The sequence below is a fragment of the Pezoporus wallicus genome, unplaced genomic scaffold (genome assembly GCF_028554395.1).
Source record: "Pezoporus wallicus isolate ANWC-B61680 ecotype Strahan unplaced genomic scaffold, APGP_CSIRO_Pwel_v1 contig_7068, whole genome shotgun sequence".
NCBI classification, from domain to species: domain Eukaryota; kingdom Metazoa; phylum Chordata; class Aves; order Psittaciformes; family Psittacidae; genus Pezoporus; species Pezoporus wallicus.
In genome coordinates, this window is record NW_026635623.1 from 761264 (window position 1) to 783091 (window position 21828).

General features: G+C 38.2%; 1 protein-coding gene across 1 annotated transcript; it reads right to left on the reverse strand.

Moving 5' to 3' along the window:
• Positions 1 to 1588: 1588 nt before the first annotated feature.
• On the reverse strand, positions 1589 to 21182 carry MOK (MOK protein kinase). Its single transcript, XM_057397072.1, is given in 16 exon segments — positions 1589 to 2333; positions 3448 to 3922; positions 4332 to 4346; positions 4348 to 4428; positions 7543 to 7590; positions 7622 to 7682; positions 7685 to 7753; positions 8677 to 8724; positions 9231 to 9279; positions 9281 to 9306; positions 12109 to 12111; positions 12979 to 13049; positions 14642 to 14681; positions 14684 to 14730; positions 16454 to 16546; positions 21070 to 21182. Coding segments are annotated over 15 exon segments (966 nt in total). The 3' UTR covers positions 1589 to 2333; positions 3448 to 3720.
• Between the last annotated feature and the right edge of the window lie 646 nt (positions 21183 to 21828).

The following is a 21828-nucleotide window of genomic DNA, read 5'->3' on the forward strand; positions in this document are numbered from 1 at the left end:
AAGTCTAATTCTTGTAATTCAGCTACTGTGTAGAAAACCATCCAATACATTTATAAGCTGGCAGTTAGCTTGTCTATGTTATTAAAGATGGAACTGTACTTCACAATTCTTTCTTACATACTTCTAAAGTATAAGGAATGGGGAAAGCACTGAAACTGAGCAGGATTATTGTTCAGAAGTTTTGTTTTATTAACATAGTGGGTTTAACTGTTAAAATACAGATAAACCTCAGCACTGAAAACTACTGTAGTTACCTCCCTGATGTAAACGCTCCATACGGTCTGAGTCAAAATGAAACAGTTGATAATATGTGTAATGACTTTAAAAGACTTTTCCTTGAGCTGGAAAAATACAAAACCCCTATGGAAAGGATCAGCGTATCCAACATTAGGATAATAATTGCAGCTGCTTGCGTACGTGTTTGTGGAGTATGTCTCTCATAGTTCAACATAGTTCAACAGTTCAAGGAACGTCTGTGGTAGTTCTTTTTTCAGCCTCCTTTTTGCTATCAGGATGTCATCTGGAAGCTTGAACTGCCCATCCCACCCTTTATTCCATGTAGAAAAAAAAATACTCCAGGAAGAAAAGGGATACTTACCTGAAAAGAACTCTGAGTTCTACTATAGACACAGCTCTTCATAATATTTTCCAACTATGTTAAAAAATAAAAGCAAGTGGAACACAGATCAGTTCATTATGGAATTTTAGCTGGAAGAATGAGAGTAGAAAGAAGACTTGCCAGTTTGTAGCTTAAAGTTGAGAGTATTTTAACTATAAAGCAGGTGGGAAAGTTCAAGTTTGCCAACTAATCAACAGGCAGAGAAGTCCAAGTTCTCTCCGGAGGTATAACAGCAGAGAACTTGGTATTAACTGTGACGCACCATATGTGCCAAACAGTGTAAAATAAAGAAAAATTCCAATGTGGCCCTTCCCTTCACATTTCTAATTTTCATATTGGAAGCAATCTGCTGAATGTGAAATGGCCTTTTTCATTAGAACAGCCTTGACAGCCACAGGTAGATAGTGACTATGAAAGACAGAATTAAAATACGCAACACTTTACGCTGATTGCTGTTTCTCTCCAAGTTTAAACTTACCAAAATTCTGACCTTATCAAAAAATAACCACTTTCCTGGTGTATGAATAATTACCTACCTGATACTCTTGATAATACAAGTCTCAGCCTAACGTGTAATGCTAGGAATAGAACTCTTGAGACTGAATGATCAGTCAGATGTCAGTAGAAGGATTTGTCCTTTTTGTTTTTTTAATCTTGTAAGAAATTAGTAATTGCAGAGAGCAAGAAGATCCCATAGATACAATAAGTTACCTATTTTTAGACCATTTTTACTGCTGCACACCATATTTAACTCCAAATATACTGGCACCAAGCAACTCACCATCTTCCCCTCTGGGAAAAAACACTGGATAAGCTCATGACACTTTTGATTGAGATACGCGGTCAGAGGTTACAGTTACACTTTGTTGCCTGCAAACCTACAGTCCTTAATTCTACTTCCTACGCTTAGCATCACACCTTTATTTTATACATACATACGTACATATATATATACATAAAAACCCTGTACTGAGTTTGTATATACAACATGGCCCCCACCTGCCTTGTCTTTGACTGTGTTTCATTTGTTCATTATACAGAAAGTGTTGAGCAGAAGCAGCCCCAGAGGGGGGTCATTACTGAAAGAAAAGCTAATCACTTCCCAGTTATGAGCAGAGTAGCTTTTAGAACTAATAAAAAACCCACAAAAAAGGTTATTGGCAAAACCTGTCTTGCATGTGTACTTGGTAGGCAGAAGACTTTTAAACCCCCAGCTAAGTATGACTTGTACAAACACATTTGCTTCTTAAACAGCAAACCTGTTTTGTAACACATCACCAAATTTAAGCGTTGCAAATAAATTACGGCAGATTTTTTTAAGATACCTCAGAGATTTAAAATCAATAGTATGAAACTGCAATAATGGCTCTTTCCAAGTGAGTTAAAAACTCTGCCTTTTAATTACTAGGAAACAGTTACTGATGATCTGAGCAAAATTTCTAAAACATAAGGTAAAAGCCCATACTACTCTTTTAAGCAACTAGCTGCAATATCAGCCTCTGTTAAAGCTTGAAGAAAACTACATTTTATTTGCTTTGAATCAGATAAAAAGTTGCTTTAGTTTTTAGCTACATTATAGTTCTCTAGCAATATTCAGCAATTACAGAAACTGCATCAAAATTAAGTACCTCTTACGAGTCGTAATCGGCACATCCTCAGTAAAAGTGGAGGTTGAAGTTACTGAACACAGGAGGTGAGCACTTGCCAGAGCTGACTGAAAAATAAAGATTTTTTTACATCTAAAGCTATACAAAGGTTAGGTGTCATTTATAATGTAATATGAAATCCTGTATTTTGTAGATAATATTCCATTCTAATACTGAAGCTCAAAGAATCTTTTCATGTTATTTTTAACAAACCTTCTCCTTCATCAGGTTCTAAAAGAAAAATAAAAAGCTCGATGCAGGGTGTGTACTGAGCTCACTGAGCTCTGCCAAATGCCACTTCAGCTAATTCTTTTTTAAAAATTCCTGCCTCACTTGATATTTCTTGCAGTTTTTCCCAAAGGAATTCCTTACAAAGCCTACACTGATGAACGGCAGAGTTAAACTGGTGGAAAAAGTCGCTGCTTCTATGGAAGGAGAATTTGTGCCTTTGAGGTTAAATGCACAGCAGAAAATAATTTATAATTTTTTTTTTTTTTTTTGCTAATTCAGTTTGCTTTTTTGAGAAAAACCTGTATTTGAGGGATTTTCACATTAGTACTGACTTCTGTCTCACCTTGCTGATACAGGGAACTCTTCTAAGTGAGTATATTGAGTATTTTTCACATAGCTTGAACATAAACTTGAGTTTTAGTTTGCCAGAACTTTTAATCAGATTTTTTTTTTTTAATTTCCAATGTCAAATACAAGTTTAGGATTTTACCATTTTCTTATTTTCTTCATTTTCATATTTTTTAGGATATCATCTAAGTATAGGATAATTAAGTAAAAAAAATTACTTGCTCAAGATGTAGACTGAAGGCCTGAGAAGAAAGGCAAAAGCACTTTGTGCCTCTGCTACAACTTCTATAAAGCTCTTTAGTTCAAAGACAGCAAAAAGATTATTATATTAAAAAAAAACAAACATGTGGAAGTGATTCTTTAAGTAAAAGCAACTATGATAAAAGTCTGCTGAAGGGATTGTGTGGTATCACAGCTTCTAAATTCTAACTCATGTGTTTTCAGGGCTTGGGGGCAGGGGGAAACCAAATCAAGATCAGTGTTCAGGCAGACTCAATAAAACCTTAAGTCAGCTTAAGTAAAACATTTGTTTCTAGCTAACAAGCTCAGTGCCACAAATTACTTTCTCTAAGTGGTCTGACAATTCTTCCACTTAAATATTACCTGTCTTTTGACTTGCCATTGAAATGTGCCACAGAATTACCTGCCCTGATGTATTTCTCAGTAATCTTAATTTTTTGTGTTTCACCTGCCCTAAAAAGTTTGAGGAAAAAAAGAAGAGTAAAACATCAGCTGTGCTTTAGGTGAAGTATGGACTCAGTGCAAATAACTGAATTATGTTCATTGTATTGCAAGCTTAGTACTACCACTGTAAGCAAACTTCATTTCAGTCCACTTTAAATAATAAGCACATAGGGCTCCCCCCACTTTTTAATTTTAGTCTTCAAGATTGAAGTGATTCGAAGTCACTTGCCAGAGTTCTTGAAAATAAGGGTGCTGTAATCCTTGATGGGCAGCAATTCTCTCATCAGGATCATATTTTATCATTGCATACAGGAGAGAAGCCTTTGGGAGGTAAACTGCAGGAGGTATTCCTTTTCCTTTTTTAAAGGAGAAACCAAACCTTGCAATTCTTGACCTGTGTTAAGGAAGTTGAGAGCAAACAGTTATTCATTCATATTCAGAGAGCATTACATTACTGAAAAAAAAAAAAGAATTCTCATCTGATTTAGGTAATCATTTATTAAAGATAAGTCTGTAATAACGGGGGGGGGGAGGAAATGTTTTCTTTCCTAACATGTTATTGGCCTTAAAGATACTATGGAAATAAAAGGCCATATAAGAGTGATACAGGCTCAGATTTCCTCTGCTCTGCCTACAAGCAGCATGAATCCGACGATCTCTGGGTAGGGATAGAGGACACTGCTCTTTGGTGTCCCAGTGGAGTTAGATTAGCATGGTGGTTCCCTGAGCAGAAATTGCAGATGTACAGTCATACAGTGGATATTTAAACAGTGAGATTAATAACTAAGGAGGCGCATACTTACTGCCTGAACTTGTGCTTTGTTAGCCAGAATGCCTGTAACATCATGGACTTTTGAAATATGGTCCAGCTCATTAGATCCACGAAAGAGAGGCTGAAAACTGCAAGGTAAGAGATGGTATTAGCACTAGATAATCATAGAATACTTTGGGTTGGAAAGGACCTTACAGATAATCCAGTTCCAACCCGCTGCCATGGGCAGGGACACCTGCCACTAGACCAGGTTGCTCAAAGCCCCATCCAGCCTGGCCTTGAACACTTCCATGGATGGGGCAGCCACAGCTTCTCTGGGCAACCTGTGTCAGCACCTCAGCATGCTCACACTAAACAATTTCTTCCCAATACCTAATCTAAATCTCCCTCTGTCATCTTAAAGCTATTCCCACTTGGCCTATCACTACATGCACTTTTAAAAGGTCCCCCTCAAGCTTTCTTGTACGCCCCCTTTATGTACTAGACAGCTGCTAGAAGGTCTCTCTAGAGCCTTCTCCAGGCAGAACAAGCCCAACTCCCTCAGCCTGTCTTCATAGGAGAGGTGCTCCAGCCCTCTGATGATCTTTGTGGCTCTCCTCTGAACCCACTCCAACAGGTCCACTTCCCTCTTGTGTTGGGAGCCCGAGCTGAATGCAGTACTGCAGGTGGGGTCTCAGCAGAGCAGAGCAGAGGGAGAGACTCCTCTCTTTGGCTTTCTGGCTTTTTTCCCCTTGGTTGGCTTTCTCGGCTGTGAGCACACACTGCTGGGTCATGTTTTATTTCTTGTCAACGAACACCCCAAAATCCTCCTCAGGGCTGCTCTCAATCCATCCTCCGCCCAGCCTGTATTTGTGTTTAAGATTGCCCAGACCAAGGTGCAGGACCTTGACCTTGTCCTTGTTGAACTTCATGAGAAGACACAATTAAAATAATTAAAGTGGCACAACTGCCACTTTGGTTAAAAATCATTCATTTATGTGGTAGATACATTTTAGAATTATTCATTTGTGGATAGTTAAATACAAACCAACAGCTGAAGGATAATGTATGCAGCAGATTCATACAACTGCATGTCTGGCCGGAAAGATGGGTTATTGAACAGAAACCTGTAGCTGCCCTCTCCTCACAGGTTTGAGATAAAATACGTAAAGAGAACACTGCCTGGTGAAAGGCAATGGATATGGGATTGTGTTTTCTTCTAGTGAAGTGGCAGATCCCAGAAAAAGACATTTTTTCCTCATTTCAAGACAGCAGAGTCAAGCAGTTTTTCTTGCTGTGTATATACACAGAAATATGTATTTGTAAGAAACATTCCATTCCTGACACACAGGTTCTTTGCAAGCCGCAGTACTGGAAAGATGGCAATTTGAACAGCACTCCTGAGCTTGATTCACAGTTAATATAAAACTTGCACAGAATCCTTGAAAACACTATTATCACAATAGAGCAATCTGACGTAACAAGTTAGGTCCACTAACATTTGTTTCTTGTACATGTTGCTTTTTCCTGTATCAGCAGAACATTGCCTTGGACTTACAACTGAAGAAACACTTCAGTAGCACCACATGATCCTTGAAAGGAAAACACTCTGCCCTCTTTGTAGACGGGAAACTTCTTTTAACTGTTTGTAAATTCAGTCAAACGGCTGGTTGCACACTTCTCTGAATGTCTTCATAAAACTTCGAGTAGAGGAAGAAAAGAGATCCGATTCATGTTCTGTAGCTACATCAAGACAAGCAGTTGGTAGTAGCTTTTGCGCGAACTACCAAATGTAGTTTAGTTCTGCTAAACGTAAAACAATAACACAGTGAAGAACAACTGTGTAGTCCACCAAAAAAAAATGTAATTCAGGAATCATGATTTATAAGGAGCAAACGGAGAGCATGATTTAAAAGATAAGCACAGCTGCAAAAAAACCCTAAAAATTCTTACACAATGTGGTGTGGAACATAAAGGCTTTCACAAAACATTCAACAGCAGAACTGCAAAATGCATTTAAAAACAAACCAACCTGTCCATAGCTTCCTTTAGCTTGGCAAGATTCTAATTTGGTAATTCCCAGTAAACATCCCTCATTTCTCTCTGAGCACATCTGTCAGGTCTCTGAACATATGCAGTGGTTGCAAATGAAATTGCTACATTAAGCTAAAATTACATGGAAATACCTTTGAGGTTTTTTGCCCTAAGAAAACTCAAGTTTGTGGTGTGTCATTTTCTTGACAAACTTCAAAGCCCACCTGATTCAAACAGAAATGGAAATCCACGGCATTTTTAAAGCTTTTGGTCCCATTACACTGCAAGAGAACTGCCACATTTAGGATTTTTTTTGGTTAACAGTTTTCTGACCGAGGTAGAGCTGTTTCTACAACTTAGCAGGCAAAGCATAAGGGTTGTCATTTAATGCAATGGTGATGGCAGCAGCTGCACTTGCCATGTGGAGGAGGAGGAAAGAAGGAAAGCAAATGTTACCACTCCTGGTTGCATATCAGAGACAGCAGCGTGGGAAGAGAATAAAGAAGAACTGCTGCTGTTGCTAGGGCACAAAGATAGTGGAGAAATAGTCATGGTGGTGATTTTACCTTTTTAATTGAGGACTAGTGATGATTTTTTTCATCATCATCAAAAAGCTCAAAGGACTTTGTGTTTTCCTGATCTCTTGCTTCATTGGAATCTGACTTCAAAATACTCCAGGACATCAGGTCCTGGTACATGGGTCTTAAACATACTATATTATAAATCAAAGTAGTAAATCAGAGGAGTGTCTTCTCTCACTCCCTCTGGTTTTGCAGAATAGCAAAAAAAGAGGAAAAAACTCTACCATCAAGTGCTTTAACAAGATTGAGAATAGTGATGCTCATAAGAGGAGATGAGCCATACATTATTCAGAGATAAAGCAGAGAAAATACATTTTTACCAAACTCAAATATGAGGCCCGGGGGGGACGGGGGATGACGGACACATGGAAAAACAACAAAACAATCAGCTGCTCAAAAATGTTGTTTTCCTTGTAAATAGTTTTGTTGGTATTAAGTTTTCTTGAACATCCCACTGCTTTATTACTAGCCTGCCATAGGGTGAAAAGAGTGCCAGACAAGGCAAGATTACTGCCTCATGAACCTGAAGACTAATCACTTTCCACAAAACCCTGAAAACAAAGACAGTATTACCCATAGCACTTGCTCCTGATTTATTTACCTTTGATTCTCTTCATTAATAATAAAACGCTCCATTGAACACTGTACCTTGTAATTTCATAGAAGACACAGCCAGCACATCACATACCAATTTTGCAACTAGTTGCCACTTGTTAGTAAGCTGTAGTAACTGTAGTAACCACTTGTTAGTAAGCATTCATTTGTTCTGTACCAGCATGTGGAGATGATTCTGTATGTGGCTGCTTAGAATAGATACTCCTACAAGATCCAAAATCTCCTAACATCAGGGTATTTTGATGTTAGGATACAAAAATAAAGTCTTTTCACAAATTAGAAACACTGAAATATTCAAGCAAAAATTTCCTTTAAATGTGTGAAGTAGTCATTATAAAAGAAAGCACAGATTAAGAATAAACTTTCAGAAATCCCCAGAGTAGCAGTAAAACTGCATTTAAATAGCAAGTAAGTCCAGGCTTGAAGTCTCTGTGTCCCATAGTATGTGCAAATACCCTCTGTACATCATTAAAGAAAGACCTAAGAGTTAACAGATAAACATATGGACTATTACTGAGGGGAAGACTGCTAAATAGAACATCTGGACTGTTATTTTCTGAGGGTCTTTGTATTTAACAGTGATATAACGGGTGGCTTTGGCTCCTGTTTGTAATGGCTCCTCCGGTACACTTTTAAGACTTACAAGAAAAATTTATGTCCAGAAAATCAAATTCCATAAACTGAATTTTTAAATCCTTTCTTGTCAGATATTAGCAAAATAACATTCTGAAATAGTCAGGAGAATAGATTTCAATGAAGAAATCTTCTGAAAGCTGACACCTTCTGCTCTATTTGTATAACTTCCACTAAATGTAGGAATTGAATGTAGAAAGATTGAGCTGCAGAACTGAACGCTATTGCTTGTTCCTAGGTTAACACAGAAAGGAAGATATATATTAATAAATTATAGAGAACAGATTTTTAGATTAGAGTGAGTACATGCAGGCTGTAATGCATCCTGTAATGCATCCGATTCATTTCAGATTTTAGCCAGTAACAAACTTCCTGTTCATTCCTTTGGATCAGGAATATGGTATTAGAGAAAACTGCTTATATGTTTTTTAAAACCTGTGCTTTTATTCGTGAGGAAACATTACCTTCTCAAAAGAGAAAAATACTGATACACTCCACTTGTAGTTAAATATTCTCATATAAAATGGATTACCATTATTAATATGTTTTCTGGTTTCACATCTCTGTGAAATATCCCATTTCCGTACCAATATAAATACATCAGAGAAAAGAGTTCAGTAAAAAGAGATACATTATCAGTGCTTCCAGTTATTTGCAAAAAAACAAACAAAAACCCTTGAAAAAACTAACACTTTCTTCAAACAGCATAGCAAAAAAAATGGGATTTTGCACCATAGTGAGACAATGGCTCCAGGCATGGGAGTGGGGAAAGGGCAAGCTCAGGAAGGAGAGGCCAGGCTTTTTGCTTTTGCTCTCGCCAGCGTTACCAGAGGTAGCAAGGGCCTTCCGCTCCCACAGGGCTTCCTGCAGCATGTACCAGAGCTCCTCTGGGAGCTGATGGCCGCGTGGGCTGCTCACTTGCTGCCCCAAGGTTCTGCTATAGGCAAAGATGCGTCTGTGCAACAGCCTGCTCTCTCCCTGCAGCAGTCTGGGGCCCCAGGCAACTCTAAGTCTCTGCTTAGAGATGACTCTAGAATAAATGCATGATACATTTACTGTAAAGCTGCTGTTGAACCAAGTTTCTTACCTATGTATGCAATCAAGAGATTTGCATAACTAGTACATGGAGTTCTTAATATTTTTTTTCAGGTAATGGCTTTCTTCCTAGAATTAAAATTTCAAGTTGTACAAGTCCTTTTTAGCAAACAACAGAATAAAACCCAATTACTCTTCAGCTTCCAGCAGTGCATCAATATTACCTTTTTCAATTATACTACTTCCATCACTTATTGGTAGCCTTGCAATCCATTTCCACTCAACCTCAGACATAATTTAGATTTCAGCATGTACTAGAATAGCTCAGCTGTCAATTCAGTAGTATGTAATCCACCTTTGCTTTTACTGCATGTTTTTCCTGCAGTATCTGTTTCCTCAAGTTCTAACAGAACTGCAGTATTACACTTCTAAACATCTGATTTCCTCTCTAAATCAAATAACTGCCCTTAAGGTTCAAGATTCATATCAATCACCTCACATTACTGCAGTGCTTAAATGAGTGATTCACATTTGACTTGCAAATTAAAGGTTAACCTATGTAGTTTAGCCTGCCGTTGCTGTTGCACAATAATGACTGTTATAAAATTTATCTGTTTTTCAAGAGCTATTCAGTAACTACTCAGCTTTTTTGTTTATAGGCTCCAAAGGCCTTTTAATCTTGCTATAATGCCTTTATGTAACACTGCAATGTCATCAAGGGAGGCAGAAATGATCACATTTTTGAAAAACAAAGCAGGTACTGATCTGCCTGATGACAGCAGTATGAGTAATTGGCTGGGGAGGAGGAGGAGGGAGATTATCAGGACACTAACTCATTGAGGCTGCAAGTCCTAGCAGCCAGCAAGACTTGTGTTCCTAACTGATTACAGTACTCCTCCAGTCAGCCACATAATCCACTGAGCAGGATTAGATAACAAAGCACTTGAAACAGAGCACCATTGACATGGGGAACTGTGGTATTATTACCCCAGTAGAGATCAACAGTGTTTTCAACACCAGGGTTTTTGTCATTTATGGTAGAAAAGTTTTATTTTATAAAATGCAGGTATTCAGACCAACTTGGATCATTATTAGTATTTAAGAAATCAGACCTTCATAAAAAAAAGTCATGCTCAATTGTTTTTTCATTACAGATCACCAATAAAATCTGGAGCAGATGCTCTTCTACTTCCAGATTTATCATTAGAGAAACCCCATTTGGAAGTAATGATGAAGCGAATCATAGCACTTGAGGCGGCAATCATTTCTGCTTGGGGCATCTTCCCCACCTCTCTCTGAGACATAGTTTTTTCATCACTTTATATGTCTGAACTGTTCTTGATTAAACAAAAGGCAAGTCCATTTTTCAGTTATTAAATGACTTGTGATACCAATATTAATAATTAATAGGAGAATTACAACTCTGTAAGACAAATAGCTTTGTATTGATTGAAATAATGTGAATCTGTCAGTTTATTAAGGAAAACACCAAAAAGATCAACTTTCCACATTCGTAGCATTACAGTGAACTGTTCTCATAATTACAGAAGTGTCTCCATACACCTTGTTAAATTAGAAATGCTTTTTCCGTCAACCCCTGCTTCAAGAATTTTGTCTAACTTAACGCTTTATAAAATTGCTCTGCACCTCTATTAAACTTCATTTTGCAAGACAGAGAATGGTCAGGAAATGACAGGCATTCACCTTACTACACACTGTAGGAATTTACAAAAGACTACAAATCATCTGAAATGTAACTACTTCTGTACACTCTGAAACCTGTTTTGTGAGAGAACATCACTAATGAACAGCTTAATTGCTCTACAAATTAGTAATGCACTCCTTCAAGTCACAGCCCTGAAAATTCAAAAGGAGCTCTTTCACCTGCCATTGCTTCCGAGATATCCTCAGTCAATACCTGGTCTGGCTCAGAACTAAGATTAATTTTTCTAATTTAATTATGTACTTGAAGTCTTTGCCCTATTTATTGTTGGAGATGATTGCCATGTTACACTGCATGGCTTTGCAATAAGCCATGAGGAGAGTTGCCTGGGGGAGAAAACAAATAAAAACCTATTTCTGCCCCATAGGAAACTGTGGTGTTGACACATCTACTTTGAAACTCCAAAATTCATTTCTGAAAAATGCAAAGCACTTGGCACAAATTAATACTTAAAAATATCAAAATATATTTTAATTTATTACAATCTCAATAAGAATGTTTTCCATTTTCCCATTTTATCCTATGATTTGACAAGCTCTGCTCCATCTGCCACCACCCTATGCAAAGTGAAAAAAACCCGCTGTATCATGGAAAAATCAATCCAGACACAAAATCCAGGCCATAAAAAATTAATTAGCAATTAATAGAAGTTTAGGTAGACCGAGATTAACGTTCAGATAACCCCTAACTGCAGCACTTCAGTTTACAACTGAACACAGATTCACTTTGAAATGATTCTATGCCATGGAAAAGGAGGTTTTTAAAACTAAGTGGTAGGAAAACAGTTGTCTTATGGAAAACCTGAATTTGATTAAAACTGTATTTTAAAATAACAAACAAACACAGCAAAACATACTGAAACTATGAGACGAAGTCCCATCTCTATACAATGCTTAATGTAGCAGGCTTTTTCACATGAAAAGAATGAGAGACACTGACAAATGTAACCAAAAGAGTTAAAGAAAAAACCTAAACATTCTGATTTTTCATGACTGAACTACAGTATCCTTCCTGGAAGAAGAAGCTGCTGGATTGTTTTTAAGAGGACTCTTTCCTATATGCTATTACTCTGGCCTTCCAACTTAACAAATTTATCCTGAAAGAATGAAACGTCATATTAAAGCCAGCAAACACTAATGTCTGCTTCAGTGATCTGCAAACAACTGTATTTTAATCTCAAATTTTATCTAGGTCAGGAACAGGGTTACTCCCTTTGTTAGAGATCTGAATGCTACTGTCACTAATGTAATGTTTGGGAGCAAGTCTTTTATCTATCCTATTACTGAATGATAGTTGCATGCTCAGTTATTTAAATGAATCTCCCAACTGTTAAGGCATTACAATTTTTTAATTATTCAGAAAAAAAAATAATTCCTCTTTTAATACCAAATTTTAAGTGCCCCTTCATTTGCTGTATCCAGGTCCTTTGGTGTCTATACATGATCTGGTTTTAAATCAGCTTTTGTTCTAAACTTTCATATAGGAACTGTCCCTTAAGTGTCATGGGCTCTAATCTGCTTTGACAAACATCTCGAGAATTTTCACATATAGGAGGCTTCAGGGAATAATGTGATTTTATAGAGAAAACTTTCTAAAAGGCATTTTTACTAGATATAAAACCTGAAAATCATTATTTGTTGATTCAGTAGTTTTTGAAACAAATGGGAATAATTTTCACTTCACACACGAGTGTATCACTGCACTCCTGACCTAACAAAGAACCTTTTTAAGTTGTTTGGGTTTTTTTTTTTTTGTTTTCTTTTTGGTTTTTTTTACATAAAGCAATTATTTTCTGTTTTGCCACCAAGGTTATTTTCCTGTTTTCATGTCAAGTTAAACTGTAGAAACAGATAGCCATGGGCCTGACTCCTTAGAAACCTGCATGTGTCCATGCCTTAAACAAGTGCTTACATTGCACTGGAAAGAAGTGTAAAGCAGTAGAACACAAAATTTCCTTACGAGTTTTAAAGCATGTAACTCTGAACAACCAAGTGAAAAATAATTCATTCCACTTTGTGATCTACAAAATGGATCTACACAAAGAGGGCTTGTGTGTTTCTTAAGCATATACTACATACCTTTTATCAGCTCATAAATATTCATATCCATAAATTCACATATCAGTGAAAGGGAGCCAGCTATTTTATTACTGAAGAAACAAATAAGGAGAATTCAAGCTAGAAATAAAATGTACAAATCGATTTGTACACAGCATAGGAAAAAGTACATAGTTCAACCAGTATTAAAAGGGTCATTTTAATTTTCAATTGATACTTTCTCAGAGAAGTGTTTCAGCTTAGGGTCTGAGGTATCATAGTTTTAGTTCATACTATCCACAGCATCCATTACAAGAGTTAACTGATTTACTCCATGAAGTTATTTGAGGCACATTTCCTGGCATATCACACTGATTGGTATCAAGAAATTTCCAGTAAACTAACTGATACAGTCTTACAATAGAAGGTAGGAAAGCCATTGCACCATATATGAAAATACTTTCTAGCTATGTCACCAGTAGTGTTCTATTGACAACAGCAATTTTAATTTTTTACATGATATGGTAATACCTCTGATACTTTATTTTCTATTTCACTGCCTTGCAGATGACTTTAGGTCTTTAGTTTTTCTTGCAAGATAATTGCATTAAAGTATATCCCCTTTGCAATGTTCCATTAACCCAGACAGCAAAAGGTTGAGGGTGTAATTGCAATTCAGTTTCCAGCCAGACTGTGACAGAGGTGGGTGATCTGGCTGGCCATCTGGATTACACCGAGTTAACAACACAGCAGCTGAAGCTGAGAATTCCAGAAGCTAAACTGCTGACACCATTACTGGTTCTCCATGCATTGGTAAAACCAGGCCTGTCAATAACAGCACAGTACCAGAGCCTTGTGCAGAAGAATAAGACAGCCTGAAGAGCGAGAAAAAAATATTTTAGACTACTCAACAAGTTGCATGTCAAGTATTTAAATAATAAATTATATGTCTGCTGTTGCATAGTGAAGTGTAACACATGTTGTAATGGAGCAACTGCTGTCATAAAACCTGATCTCTCTGTGAGACAGAACATGTCCCCAGAAGACACTTAAGTGCCTAATGAGGCTACAGAACTCAACTTTAGCACTGACTGGTCTCATTCCAAATTCACAGCTCAGTGCTGCCTAATTCAGAGACCTAAACTTCTGTTATTTGTAAAGGGGTATCTGTAAAGTTGCCTATGAAATGATACTGCCAAATAATTTGCCTTGATCCCTAGTTTAAACTGAGAAGTCAAACCAAGATCCCTGAAAACAGAGCCTATTCCAGCAGATCAGCTCTGAGTGTGTCTAACCAAACTCCAGCTTCCAGCAGACATGATGTGCAGTTAAATCACTCGCTGGACATTGGTCGAAATCACCAGCAAGTATTACATATTATGACATGAAGTTTAGCTATGCTTAAAATATATATCTAGTGTGTAATTTGAATATTGATCTTGAAATATTTTTGGTCTGCTGCAAGAAAGCCATAGAAAGTGACATCTACATTAGATTTTCTTACAAAAACGACACAAAGACTTTAGACTTTGTTTTTTTTTGTTTTGTGTTTGTTGTGTTTTTTTAATCTCTCAATATAAAATAGTAATAATAATAATAAAAAAGAAATAAAAAGATGGTTAAGTTCCTACAGGTTGGCTCTAGACCCCAAAGTTACTGGATATGATTCAAATAAAGAAGTAAGAAATGAATGCACCATAGTTACAAAACAACTTCATGTAACATAAGGCTATTGGCATGTGGCCAAGCCTCCTTAGTGCTTGTATCTGTCTCCAATTATTCACTTGGTCCATATAGAAGTTGAATTAAAAAGCGAAAAGGAAGGCTGACTTGCAGTCAGGGACTGGACTATAATTGTTGCTCTTCCCTGCCATGAGACTGTCAGAACCTTCTGCACTTTAGTCTGCAATTGAACTTTTAAATGCAGGACCTGATAAATTGTTTGCCTGCTTTGTTTCTTTATGGAGCGTATCGGTGATCAGTAAATGGCTTTATTCCTTCTTGTAGCATGGACTAGCCAGGCTTACCCAAGTAGGATAAGTACTAATATATTGTGCTCCAGGTATCAGCTCAGTGCCAAGGAACTATCTAGGAGGAATTTCGTGTTGCGTAATGGCACGTATGATACTGTTTATTCTGTACTGGTATAGTATACATTTCAACTACTGCTCAGCACCATGCTGAAAATGACAATTTAGCCTTGCCAAACTTAACATTTAAAATTAAGTTTTGATGGTAACATCTTAAATGAAAAAAGGCACCATTCTGCTGTTGTTTAATTATGTTGCCCACCTATAACAAGCAACCAACCTACATGCTACAGAAACGCCAGGGAGGCAGCAGAAAACAGACAGCTTTGCACACCATTACACGAACAGGAAACAAACACCTTTTCACAGTCAGACTTAAAAGGTAAACACCAAAACAGTATTTTCGAATCTGTAACTAGAAGAAATACCTTCTATGGGCAGGTTCTGTTTAGAACATTGTTGCTAAAAGAGTTCATTTCATCAAAAGAATACACCAGTCAATTTATTAAAAGCCTAAAAGATGTTTTAAACATAAAAAAAGTATGTTTGTTATGTCCTACCACTGAATTATGTACCATTTGTCCTTGACATAATTAAGTAGTTATTTTAAATACCCTTCTGATCATAAATTGGACAACTTGGTCAACTGTAGGTAACATATAAATGAACCAACAGTGCTCTAACAACACAACAGAAAATCAGAAGCCACATTACTTGAAGATATTTGAGTTCTCTCTCTCCCTGTGTTTTATTTTTAACTTACAATCTGTGAAGAGGAGTTACATTGTGAAATCTCACTTAAGAGCAAAATGTCCTATTTTACTTTGCACATACAAATGTGCCACTCCCAGTGACTTCATTAGGAACTTAATATGTTTAACTGAGAATACAAAGTCAGTGATCCAAAAGGCATTGTTTGGCACATATATATTTGTAGGAGAATGTCAAGTCCATGTCTAATTCCACAAATCTGTCACTTCTGTTTTCCTAACCAATAAAAAGCACCTATTTTGTGACCATATAACATCTTGCTGATGGATGTGACTAAATACATATGCAGATATGAAACAGAACAGATGCTACATGGACTAAGGATAAATACAGTGGTCTTAACCTGCATTGAAAAGATAATTAAAGTAAGACTGAAAAAGTACTGTCCAAAGGGAGGACTGACACATTTCCTCAAAACCAGCACAAGTATACTCAGTGCATTTGGAAAGGCAGAAATTATTTAGTCCTCATTCTTGTTTCACCCTCAACCCAGTGATGAGGCAGCATTTAGTATGGTGGGTGACATCAGTTATTCAAGGAAATTACCCCAATGCCAAATGGGAAGGCTCTGTACCACCAGCAGCAGTTTCCTTCCTGCGCTACATGCAAACATTTTATATACATGTATATTCAAAAAGTTTCACTTAGTCAAAATTTCACATTTCCCCACCAAATTTAAATAAGATTTTCTGTAGTACATGATGAATTATACACATCTTTCAAAATGTGGCTTCATGCCTTTACAGGCATAGTACTTTCCACCCTAACTCAACTCAAGTGTTTTCAGAACATCAGAGAAGTTCCCTCTTCTGTATTACCAATTCATTTATATTCTAAAACAAAAAATGTGCTGTTTCAGTATGTTTAAAATGGAAATTATCATGAAGACTGCCTATCAAGCCGTACTTGATTTGTTAAATTCTGACTAAAGGAAAACTTCTAAATAAAGGGCTTTTTTTTTGTTAACATGTTATTTGAGAGAAAATACAATGAAAAACAACAATGGAAGTTGTACTGTCCATCTTACAGAAATCTGTATTCCTGAAAGTAAAATCCAGTACTTCTATCTTAGACAATAAACTACTACCTCTTCACTCAGAGACATGATGCCTCTGCACACAGCATTTTATACTTTTTTTCTGCTGCAGCACATTAGCAACTCCTGCCTGAACTTATTCTTTGCTTTGTTCACCCCCCCAAAAACAAACCCTTTACTTAGATTGTACTTGAAAAGCAAGTGTACCCTGTCACTGTCCCAGCGTGGGTATTTTTTTCTGTTGTTTTGGGTTGAATGGTTTTTGGGGGTTGTGGTTTTTGTCTGTTTGTTTTGTTTGGTGGGGAAATATTTATTTTTTTTTAGCAAAGCAGATCCTGATTTTAAAGCTTTATTCCCATATTAAATTCAGATCCGAATTATTGCACTAGGCCAAAAATAATACTTGGCTTTGATAACAAAGTGCACCAAACAGAAGAATGTGAAAATTGGTCAATTCTAGATGTGCAGAACTTTAAGAGATGAAGCAGGTAACATAAGTGTTATGAAGAAAGCTTTTTTATATTAATTTCTGAGTCTTATCCTAACTTCCTCCAGAATTGATGTTTCTTTTCTTCCCTCCTCTATTCTCCTGCAGTTTTGTGATTAACTGTTCCTTACCACTCCCAGTGCCTGGTCCCCTTTATTTTTAGCACTTACAGATTCTATCCTTCGTAATTCTTCCAGTAATTCCATCTGAGCAAAACCCTATTCTGGTTAGCTTTATGCTGCTCTTGCTTCTGACACACTGTTATTATTTAAGAAAGATCGAAAGTAGTCATTTTAAGGGAGGCAGAGTACAAAACCTCTTTTATCATATTCAACCTTTATGGGAGTCAAAATAACCATAGGAGTCTTAATCAACATAATTAACAGCAGAGAATTCAGTGAAGTGTAGTTGTCTGTACTAGTTACTGTGACAACAGTCCCTGGCATGGCTTTGGCCTGTGATAACCACTACTCTCTGAGGCACCTTCCCAGCCTGATGTGAGGACTCCTAAGGTCATTTTTCAAGCAGTTTTTGTCCTACTGCCTTGTTTTGGAAAATAAGAGAATCTGTTAGCATACATGTGGGCCATTTTATGTCAGTTGCACTTTGTGTCCAAGATGATTTCCAGATATGTTTAATTTACAAGTATAAATACAGCCTCACAGTGGAGAAAGCCTGCCAAGGAATTTTGTGGAGGGAAAAGTTACTTAGGCAGGGACAATTCTAACGCTGTCCTCCAACTAGCAATCAATTTGTCTTGTCTTCATTTCTTTTCTCCTCCCCAACTTTCACACTTACTCATGTAAAAAAATGCTTATATTTTAATTAGCAAAACCTTCCCCTTGAAAATCTCTCCAATACAGCAGCAGAGCAGGACTTGAGTATTGTCAGTTGCTCTTCTAATTTTTATCACATTCTGCTTCAGTTTTCTACCATTACCCATCATCCTGGATCATAAACTAACTAATTAGGCCATCTACATTTGGAAAATAGGAAAAAAACATATCAATTTAAACTCAATGATCCCATCTAATGCAATCTATACAGACAGTTTACATGTAGAACTATTATAGAAGCAGAATCAGAATTTGAAAATCATTATGGGTAAGGAGGCAATCTCTAACAGAGACTCCAAAATAGGGAAGACACCATGAGACTGTTTAATTCATGTGGCTGTTACTTGATAACTGGTCAATCAGTGCCTTAAGCAAGGTGATCCTCAGCATTCACCAAGCAAGGTGACTGAGCAAGTAACACACTTTGTCAGCAGACATCACAGTTTGCACGATTCTCCTACCCCTACCTTAGGTTTTAATTTCCTATGTAAATAGCTAAATGTAAGGTGACTATCATAAATCAGCATATTTAAATACCACTCTTTCAGAATCCCAAAGAAAAAGTCTCGACAGATTTTTTGGTAGCAAATGATACTCTCCAGTCAGTCAGATACATAGTAAGTTATATGTTCATGTAATGTCAGAGCCAGTCGCTGTGGCAAAAAATTCCCAAGGCAGATACAAAAAAAAAGTATTAGCTATTTGTTGACCTACACTTTGATTCTAACAAATGGCAGCCCCATAATGTCATTTTCTTAAATGCAAGTGATTGATTCTCTGGCTTAAAAAAAATAAATAAAAATCTTATTATCTGAAAATAAGATCTTAGTATCTATACATACACCAGCCATAGGTGTTAATGGAGCAAAGTATTTAGGCAGAGAAGTATTTTAGGAAGAAGTAATTTAGGAAAAGTATTATTGCACAAATTTCTTGAAAATATTTTTAGATCTATAAAGAAGTCAGATAGTATATGTTTATATCATTTAGTTTTGTTTGTATATTCTTCTATACATGTATTTTGCTCCTATAAGAGAAGTCCAAATGACAGTTCAAAAGAATTTGATTTTTTTTTAATTTTTAAACTGAAGAGTTCTAATAGTCTCAGAAGAATTAATTCTTTATACACTTTAACATATACTTTCAGCACTAAAGATTTTTTCATATAAGCATGTAAGGTTTGTGTTTTATTCTTTTACAATACAGTGCTATATATCCAAAATAAAACTCATGACAAACACTTAAGGCTTTAACCTGGCACTTACGAGAAAGCCATCCAGTGAAAAGAATGACAGCAGGGACCTGAATAATTTGAACTGATTGAATAAGGAAGACTCAAGAATGAAAGTCACATTATTCAAAATGTCTCTATGATGCAGAAAATGAACGTGTAAACTCTCAACAGAACAGGTCACTGAAGATGAGAAAGCCTTTACCCTAAGGCGAAGATGAGATCAACCATGTGACAAGTTAGTTATTGTTTAATGAGAAGCTGAAAGATTGTTAGAAATAATAAATTTATATAAAATAAGAAGTAAAATTTAGACTCCAAATTTACTAACAATCCAATACAAATTTTTATGTGTACCACAAGCCACAGTTTCTGGGGATTCTTAAAAATCCACTTCAGCGCCACATAACTGGTCCTTTGAGAGTGACCAGGTGACAAAAACCCCACCAGAACAACGGGCTTCAAACACACTGAAAGAGAACAAGCAGGACAAAGCCTGTCAATATTAAGCTATGAAACTTACTACAGCTACAAACCATAACTAATTACCGATTAGTTTACCCAAGTTTGTGGTATTCAAAGCTGAAGAATAACAGAAATGTTAAAAAGTTTATCAGCATTTTAAGACTGAAAGCTTTGGGGCTGAAATTAAATAAACAGTGATTTAATCAGGCTTGCATGTAACATTAAAGAATAAAGAACACCTAATCACTCGTTAGCAATTCTTTCATGGCATCTGTAACAAGCTAAGTATTACCTAACCTCTTCCCTCCCCTCTGTTTCAGCACACAGATGTTCATACTTACAATGGATAGGGAGAAGGCAGATGAAGGTTAGAAAGAGTAAATTGTAGCAATCTGAACTTGTTCCAACACCAAAAAAGTGCCCATGAAAACGTGAGGACAGTTGAAAGTGCAATAGGCTATAGGACCCAGGAAATTAAGAACATAAATTAAAATTATAGGCAAGTGATGGAATTCAAGCACCACATCTGTATTACTGTAACTAGAGACCACAGAAAAATCAATCATCGTTTCGAATTAAAGAATCCAAGAATCCAGTACAGACTGACAGCAAAGACAGCACTACAACATTGGTATTAAACAATAAACCCAAACCAGATAATTTTGTTGCAAAGATGTTAAGACGTTGAGGAAAAAAAAATGTTGTTACCTTTAAAGGTGACTTTGCTGCATGTGAGAAAAGAGAAACAGCAAAAAAAAAAAAAAACCAAAAACAAACCAGCAACAAGAAGTTCAGCTTCACGAGTTCAGTCATGAGGAGGCCATGACACATGATCATTGCATTCAGAAACATGACAAATGAGTAGGACGTGACATGGGATGATCTGAAGAGGGATGCTACATAATGGAAGGAAAGGCTTGCTGAACAAAGAATGAGAAAGCTTAGAAATTTCTGAGAAAGTACTTAGAGGGACCAGAAGACCAAACGGCTACAGCTCCACGGGAGGCAGGTTTCTGAGCACCCTACTGAAGAGGAAGACCGGCACACAGACACCGGCGTTTACATGTGCGGTCACGGCAGGGGTATCTAGAAGATGGCAACGGGCTGCAAATGCCTACAGAGCCCCTGCGACCACCTCTGCTCGGGTGCTCCCCGCGCCGCCCGGGACCCCGGTCCCCTGGGGCCACTGTCACCGGTAACCGCCGGCCTCCTCAGCTGTGCCCCTCATACAAGCCCGGGGCATCCGCACCTAGCAGGGCCCGCCACTTCCTCCGCACCCCCTTACTTTTCGTCCTGCGCTCTCCTGCAGGTCTCGGGTGAGCGAAAGCGCGGAGGGGCCCCGCCCGACCACAGCACAGCGCTCAAGCCGGCCCGGCCCCCAGTACGCCATGTTGTGTTCCCGTCACCCTGGCAACCGCGCAGACTCCGGTCCCGCCCCCGCGGACAGCGTCACAACCCTCTCGCTACGACACGCCGATCCACGCAGGCGCAGTGCAACCGCCCTGCCGCCGCCGAGCGAGGTGACACAGGCGCAGTGGGCACCAGGCAGTGCCGGCCTCCCACTGCCTGCGTGCACCGCGCATGTGCCGCGGGCGGGTTCCTGGGCCGGCGGGGGTGTGTGTAGCGCCGCTGCTCGGTGGGCGGGGGCTGGCTGGTGCCACGGTGGCGCTTCAGTCTTCGCGTGTTCCGTGCTTGTGGGGAGCGGTTTTTCTCCGCGTCTCGCTTGCCTGTCTGCCTTGGGGCGGTGGAGCTGAGCCCTCCACTGATAAAGGGACCGGTGTGTGCAGGCTGTGGTCCCTGCCGAGGAGTGCTCCAACGGCGACATCAGTGTCCCCGGGCTTGTGCAAGCGCTGGGTTTCCGCAGCGCACAGACGAGCTCGGGTTTATCTGGGGTGGTGTGCTGATCCCTGGTGGTTTCGCCGCTTCGCTGCAGGCGCGGCCGTTCAGGCTTTGTGGGGGAGCGCGATGTGAAACCAGCAGCCGCCAGCTTGCACGGGAATGCTTTTGGGAGAGGAGGGTCCGCATTAACCTTGTTC